General features: G+C 32.5%; 1 protein-coding gene across 1 annotated transcript in view; it reads right to left on the bottom strand.

The window, feature by feature from the left end:
- The window catches only part of LOC21391373 (non-symbiotic hemoglobin 2), a 2,342-nt gene extending 1,083 nt beyond the window's left edge, over window positions 1-1,259 (bottom strand). Inside the window, exons 1-2 of the mRNA XM_010092122.2 lie at window positions 1,080-1,259; window positions 833-947 (exon numbers count right to left, since the gene is read on the bottom strand). Of these exons, the coding sequence (XP_010090424.1) occupies window positions 833-947; window positions 1,080-1,174 (210 nt within the window). The 5' untranslated portion in view covers window positions 1,175-1,259. The remainder of the gene's footprint in view (window positions 1-832; window positions 948-1,079) is intronic.
- Between the last annotated feature and the right edge of the window lie 6,975 nt (window positions 1,260-8,234).

The raw sequence follows: 8,234 nt of genomic DNA, 5'->3' as shown, positions 1-8,234 counted from the left end.
AAAATTGCTCTTAATTATTTAACAACCCGCCCATGTAAATAGAAACCAAATTTAACTGGCCACATAGGAAGAAACTAAATTTAATAACCTGATGGAAAAAGATTAATATCAAAAGTCTATTAAATTTAGCCCCTAAACTATAAGAAGTCCCAAAATTTGTAACTATACAAATAAGTGAATGAATTACAATGAAGATGAGCAATTTCAGAATCGTCTTAAATCATTATTTAAAACAAGTTTTGTTCTTTTCCGAATAAAAAATTAGGTTCTTTTTTAATAAGACACGTTACATAGTCTTAGTTTTTTGTTTTCTATTTTTTTAAAACATTATAGTCATACTCAACAACCCGATCGTGTAAATAGAAACGAAATTAAAAAATCTAACCATTTAATAAATACCTAAATACTTAGTCCATTACGTAAGGTATAAAACTTTAATTGAAGAGAGACAGTAAATGAGACAACAATTTGAACTCTTATATGTGTATATATATATAACGTATATGTGAGTGTATATACGATATATGAATGTATAAGCACACCTGTAGCAATAGGTAATAATACGAAACAAATAAATAAAATAAGTAGTTAGGCACATATATAACTCTGCAACCACAGAATTTGAGAAGAAATCCAAACCACGAATGAGCCACAATTGATGTGATAAATCCTCACTCTCTTGCAAACATTTTCAGAAAAGGATTCCAAAGGCGGTGACTCCGAAGTGAAATGTGCAACAACAAAAAAAAACATGTAATGAAATATATAAATATAATTATAATATAACATACAAAATTATATAAATTACAAAAAGGAAATTTTTTTGACTTACCATCTTGAAAACCTTAATAGCATGGGCCTTAAGCTTAGCATTATTCTGTGGTACTTCATCTGAGTCTCTCAGAAATGAGAACATGTCCTTGACCGCCGGTGCAATATCAAGTATGCTAGGAATCATCAACAAGAAAAAGAATAATACATTACTAAATTACAGGATTTCTCATACCAATATTATATATATATATATATATATAATATTTCTAGCTCTCTCTCTTCACATATATAGTTCTAATACTTACTTTGTGAAGAAACAAACGCTTAAATCAGCAACGTTGGGCTTCATCGCCTCCCATGATTCTTTAACCAAGCTTTCTTCCTTCTCTCCAAAACCCATATTGGATCTAATCTGATATCTGTTTCAGATGGGTGATATTTATTTGCTTATAGTTTTATTATGACTTTGGATTCTGAGCAACTTGTCAGAGAAAGACAAGCCACTGACGACTATAAATATATCGTGTATATATATGCATCTCGCCAAGTGTAGGGAGCAATTTGGACGTGGCATACCCATCTCGACCGTACAAATCACAACGTGACTGACGCAATATCACCCTAAATCTTATCATTTGCAGATATTTGTTTAATTGGCTGCTGATTCAGACAAGCTGCAGCATGTGTAATTTTGAGGCATCCTACTCATTCATTCTATATATATATATTTGAGATTCTCTTAGGGACTGTCTAGTTCGCTGATTCGAGTTAAGATATAACTTTATGTGAGAGTTTTTTATTGTAATAAAAAAGTTAGATGTGACTGTTTTTGAGAACTTTTTACTGTAACAAAACTCGAATCGGTGAAATGAACGAGAGCTTAATTTTCATTCCGCTCATTCGAATTGAGAATTTGAGTTAAAAAATAAATTCATATAAGAGAATATTGTAACAAAAAAATTGAATTTAAATTTTTATAAAAAAAAACTTTATAACAAAAACTTAATTATTATAATGTAAACTAACGAAATGAATAAGACTTAAAGCTATAGAACACTGGTAGTATTGAACATTATGGTCATGTTCATTTCACCGGTTTGAGTTTAGAATTTGAGTTTTGCTATAGTAAAAAGCTATCAGAACTAGTCACATCTAACTTTTTTGCTACAGTAAAAAGCTCTCATATAAAGCCACATCTCAATTTAAATTAAAAACTCGAATCAAATTCACATAAATACCCATATTTTATTAGTTGTATTGTTTACACTAATAGTACACCTCAAATATTTTCCGTTGTATGGTAAATATGTACATACACTTTTTTTTGTCCTTTATTATACATAAATTGACATAGGAACTAAATAGGAATTCGAATTAGACTGACACCCCTTAAAATTAAACTTAACTTGCATTAAACTCCCTCCTTTAAATTTTTAGAATGAAAAATAACATAATTGAATGCAGCTAACTGAAAACCCAAACAACCCATACTACTAGAACCCTTGGATGCGAAACAAGCTAGAAACTGATTATATAAGGAGAAGCCCTAACATTGATTAACAAACCTCATTAAAAGCTTTGCTTTGTAAAAGCAAAAACAAAAAAAAAAACAAAACAAAAAAAAAACAAAAAAAAAAACAAAAAAAAACAAAAAAAAAAACATTTTGACATTCTATCTTTTCCTTATTGAATTGCATATTGTTTTTAGTCTTTTATATGAACCAACTTGAAATTCAACTTGTGATAGTAGTATTTTATTTGATCAATATGCATAAATGTTGCACCACACACCAATTTTGCACATATAGTAAATTTATCTCTGATTGTCGTTGATAATAAATTGTCTTGTGTCTATTTTTATCTCTTAGTTATTCTTTGATAATTCTGTCAAGGGGATCCGTATTTTCCCAACAAGTGGTATCAAAACCAAGTTCGAAGAGAAAAGACAGATTTATCTAGGTGGAGTATTGTGAATAATTGTAGTGTGATTATTGTTGCATAGTAAAATCACTGTTCAAAAATTATTATGGTTACTGTTCACGAATAGTAAACACTAATTATGCCGACACTTTCTGTATACGGTGACACTGTTCACGTATACTATTCATATGCTTGTAGATAACACTGTAGCAACGTACGTTACTGTAGCAGGGTAGATCGACACTGTAGCAGCGGTACTGTAGCAATTGAAGAAAAAAATGACAGGAGTCAAATTCGACATCGAGAAATTTGACGAAAGAATTAATTTTGGATTATGGCAGGTACAAGTTAAAGATATATTAATTCAACATGGGTTACACAAGGCATTAAAGAGAAAACCAATCCCTGTTTTCAGTACAAATTCTAGTAAGTCCAACAAGAGCAATGTAGATTGGGAAGACTATACTGGTAGACTGGTAGCTAAGGGATACACATAAAAGGAGGGAATCGACTACGAGAAAACCTTTTCGCCTATAGCCGTAGTTAAATCCATCTTCATTCTCTTATCCATTACGGCTGGTCTCGACTATGAGATCTGGCAAATGGATGTCAAGACATCATTCTTGAATGGCCATCTATATGGTATAACTAGAAGGCTTTAGGGCTAAGGCTCAAGAAGGGAAAGTTTGCAAGTTGTTAAAATCTATTTATGGATTAAAGCAAGCTTCCCGTTCTTAGAACAAAAGATTTGACCAAGTGGTCAAGACTTTTAGATTCCAACAGAATATGGATGAACCTTGCGTTTATAAGCATATTCAAGATGAGAAAGTTGTTTTTCTACTATTATATGTTGATGGCATTTTACTCATTGGCAATGATATAAGGGCTTTGTCATCAGTCAAAGTTTGGCTTAACAAATAGATTGACATGAAGGATTTAGAAGAAGCTAATTATGTTCTGAGCATTCGGATCTTAAGAGATCGAAAGAACAAAATGATAGCTCTCTCTCAGGCTTCATACATAGATAAAATTCTCGAGAAGTATGCAATGCAAAATTTAAAGAAAGGTGGGCAACCATTTACATCTGGAATTACTCTTTCAAACAGTGATTGTCCCAAGACATCTTAGGAAAGAGAATACATGTCAAAGGTACCTTATGCTTTGGCAGTTGGGAGCCTCATGTATGCAATGTTTTGCACTCGACCGGACATTTGCCATGCGGTCGGGATTGTAAGTCGATATCAGTCGAATCCAGGACCTAACCACTGGGTAGCGGTCAAGCATATATTCAAGTATCTTTGGAGCACTAGAAATTATATGCTGGTATATTCCGAGGAGGATTTGACACCTCTAGGATATACAAATTCGGATTTTCAATCCTGTTTAGATTCTAGAAAATCAACTTCGGGTTCTATCTTTACTTTGGGAGGTGGTTCTGTCATTTGGAGGAGTGTCAAGCAAACTTGTACTTCTAACTCAACGATGGAAGCCGAGTGTGTGACAGCTAGTGATGCTTCAAAAGAAGCAGTGTGGCTCAGTAAATTTCTAATGGATCTTAAAGTAGTTCCTGGTGTGGATAAGACATTGAGACTGTACTGTGATAACAGTGCGGCAATAGCTAATACCAAAGAACCAAGATATCAGAAAATGAGTAAGCACATAGACAGGAAGTATCATGTGCTAAGGAGCTTTATTGAAGGACATGTGAAAATATGCATGATTGCGTTGGAGGACAATATGGCTGACCCGTTCACGAAGGCCTTGCTGGCTAAGGCCTTCGAGAAGCATGTCGAGGCTATGGGGATGCGTAGCATGTCACATTTACTCACTTAAGTGCAAGTGGAAGATTGTTAGCGTTTATGCCCTTAAGAATAAATGTAATGATGTTCTTTGAGACATTTTGACTATTAATAAAGAGTGAGTAGGTCATATAGCTATGTATTGTCATTTTTATGTTCATATTAGTTGAATGTATGATAAGCAAACTGAAACTCTGAAACTGTCATTCTAAATCTTTAGGTCATGCATGTAATGTGAAGAACATGCAGAAAACAAGAATCTAAAGATAATAGTCTAAATCATATGATCCACAATCGAGGGAATAAAGTTGGGCACTTTATTCATGTTAAGATTGTTATGTTGTCTACTTTCTAACGGAGACGGCTTGTCTTGATCGTCGGAGGGGGGGCTCCATGGGGAAAGACATTGATATAGTTTCTAATGGTGAAATCTATATTGGATCGGGCCAAAGTTGAATTGTTTTAATTAATAATTCCGTTTGAATAAAATAATTCACTCTTGACAAATTATATGTTGTCATCTTAATTCTAAGATGGATAATGAACTCGTATGCTTGACTTGTATCCTTTGATGTACCAAAGGGAGACATCGTAACATTATGTAAAGGTACGCTTACCGGTACATTGGGGGTATGACTCGCGTATGCGTAGATTCGTTATTCATAGATAGTGGAATCCATAGCTCCTTTAAAGAGTCAATGATATTCTCTTATGCATTATTAGTGGATTGGAAAATATGAGCGCTCGGTCATTAGACTACTCTGTGTTATCTAATGGTTTACTATTTATAATGGTATGAATAATGGTTTTTCGATGGTGTAGTAATGGAACATAAGATAAATGTAATCGGGAAGGTAAAACGGAACTTGACATCAAGTCGATTATAGATATCCTATGGGGATGATACACTAATATATTGAGTCATGGACGAGAGCTATTCAGAGCTTTGTAAATATACTATATAAATCGAGAGTACAGCTCTAGGCTTTTAGTGGAGTAGTGTTAGAATTTTATAATCATGAGACAGACTTGTTGGTTTACAAGTAGCGTTGTGATGATAGGAGCTTGATTTATATATGTCTATCGGGTCCCTTTGCTAGCTCACATAATTTTATGTTATGATACAGTGTAATTCCTACATATTGGTAACTTATGTTATTTCCGTAAAAGATGTTTAAAGTAATATGAGATTAGTTAATTAATTCATGAGTGATTTATCAGGTGAATTAATTGATATATTAATTCTAGATAAATTGGTTGAATTATTATTTTAAGAGTAATTTAATATGGAAAGACTATTATATGACTATTTTGATCAGGCAACTTCTCTATTGGGTTTCTTGAATCAAAATTGAGGCTCTGTGTAAGTTTCCTGTGTTGAAAAACTTGGAAAATAAGTTTCGATAGTTCAGACAGGTCGACCGGTTCATGAAGGACAGATTGACCGGTGAGTTATAACGTCTCTGTCACCGGTTGTAACGCATAGCGCGTGCTGACGTGGCGAAACTGACTCTATAAATGAGATAAACTTTGAAAACCTAATTGTTATAGAAATATGACATTCTAAACACTATAAATAGCTCATTAAGTCACATTATTCATTAGATCACTTGAGAGACCTTTTGGGGGCTATTGACAAAAGAATCCTGAGAGGAAAAATTGTTTAATTCTCAAGAACGATTTTTCCATTGGCTCTCTTATGGTTGGAAGGAGTTCAAGAATACCAAGGGGAGATTGAACGACGCGTGTCCACCCGCACTCCGATAGTGGAAACGAGAATAGCAAAGAAGACCAGTTGGTTGAGGCTCTTCCAATTGCCGTTTGGAACGTTTTGATATGTTAGACGTGTTGTTTTCTAAATCTCTAAAGGTATAATTTAAATCTTTAGTATTTATGTTATATAGCATCATGAACATACTCTTGATTAGTTTTGACATTGATTTAAAATTTTAAAATCTGGCTACGCACTCGATGCCGTATTTTTTCCAACAGAAAAGAGGCTGAAAGGTATGAAAAATATTTCGCCTAATAACTCAGCATTGATAGCAGAAAGTTGGAAGAAGAAGAACTCCATGAAAAAGAAAATTGTATGTTGGGGTTGTGGACAATCTGGGCAACTCAAAAGAAATTGTCCAAAAGATGGAGCTGGTTCGTCTAGTAACTCCAAATCAGACGCAGATAGTAACACTAATAAAGTATCTCTCTCTATGGAGACTATAGTGATGTATAAAAAGCGTGTACATCCTCATGGCATGCTGCTAAATCTCCAAAGATTACCATGAAAGATCAGGATGTGACTATTAGCGGGTCCACAAGTTTGCACACGGGGATTGGTTGGTGTTTGATGCAAGGTGTGTGGTGGAAAGGATGTTGATGGCTTAGAAACTTCCTGGAAAGCCAACGTGGAAGTTGCACCTTGAAAATTTCAGCAAGTTTGTTTTACATGAGCTGAAATGAAATTCTTAGAATGATTGATTCTAAGTGGTATACTCAGTATGATAATTCTCTGTTTTGAGAATTATGACTGTCGGTGGCAACAGTGTTTTGTAGCAAAGCTATGAGTTTTTTTTTTTTTTTTTTAATCAATGGGGAGATTGTTGAATATGGTAGAATATTTTTATGTGAACTTCCATAATCATAATAATTTATTCTATAATTAAGTAAAATATTTTATAGATAACTTTGTTAATGTGAATTAACACATGTATATATGTTAAATATCGGTCTATTATGAGATGGACACTTATTTTATAAGTATCTTGTGTCAAAGAATTATCTTGTGTCTATTTTCCCAACAGTTATTAAGTATAAGGCTGCATATTAATTTGATAGGATTCAAGTAACTTTTTATTTAGAACAAGTTGGCTACAAGTTAGAGTACATATAAGAGTAGTATATAAAAAAATAAAATAAAAAATAGAGCAATTAGTAGCCAACAAAATGGGGAATTGTTTGGTAATCATTTGGGCTTGGGCAACGAATATATTCTAAATAAAATAAACGAAAATAGTAAAAAATATGCCAATATGAAAAGTTTAAGAAATTATATAGGCTAATTTTTAGTTATAGAAATTAATAGACCATAACTTGTCAAGTTATGGTTCATAACCAGATAAGTTATGGACAAATTTGTCAAGTTATGGTTCATAGCCAGATAAGTTATGGACAAAAATCGTGAATTATGGACAATAACTTGTCAAGTTATGATTCATAACCAGACAAGTTATGGACAAAAATAATAATTTGGCCTATTTATTAACTTATGTAAACTATTGACCTATTAATTTTAATTCATCTCAAGTCTTGGTCTATTTCTCTTTTTCTCTCAAAAATAAAATAAATAAAGAGAAAAATACATATTTTACTTTTAAAAGTGTATGAGTCTAAATTTTTATCTCTCATTCTTGATTAATACCATTTTACTAATATAATTATTTGACTAAAAATATTATTAATAAAAAATAAGGACTAGAAATCTCAATCTATAATTTTTAAAGAGTATTTGTCTGATTTCTTCGTAAAGAGAACTACTGTTTATTCTTTTCATTTTATTGAGGTTGTTAAATCAGAGTTCAATCGCATATAGAACTAGTTCAGGACAAGTGATACTTGAGATTGCTACTAGGAACTAAGAGATATAAAGTGCATTAACAGATTTTTTTATCAGAAAAAGAAGAAAAAAAAAAAAAAAAACACATATCAAACTAAAACTACTGTTTCTTCTACGAATGAAGTTGAAGC

The sequence above is a fragment of the Morus notabilis genome, unplaced genomic scaffold (assembly GCF_000414095.1).
Source record: "Morus notabilis unplaced genomic scaffold, ASM41409v2 Scaffold1378, whole genome shotgun sequence".
In the NCBI taxonomy this organism is placed as follows: domain Eukaryota; kingdom Viridiplantae; phylum Streptophyta; class Magnoliopsida; order Rosales; family Moraceae; genus Morus; species Morus notabilis.
Note: the sequence above shows the minus strand (reverse complement) of the source record. Positions and strands in the feature narration are given on the sequence as shown.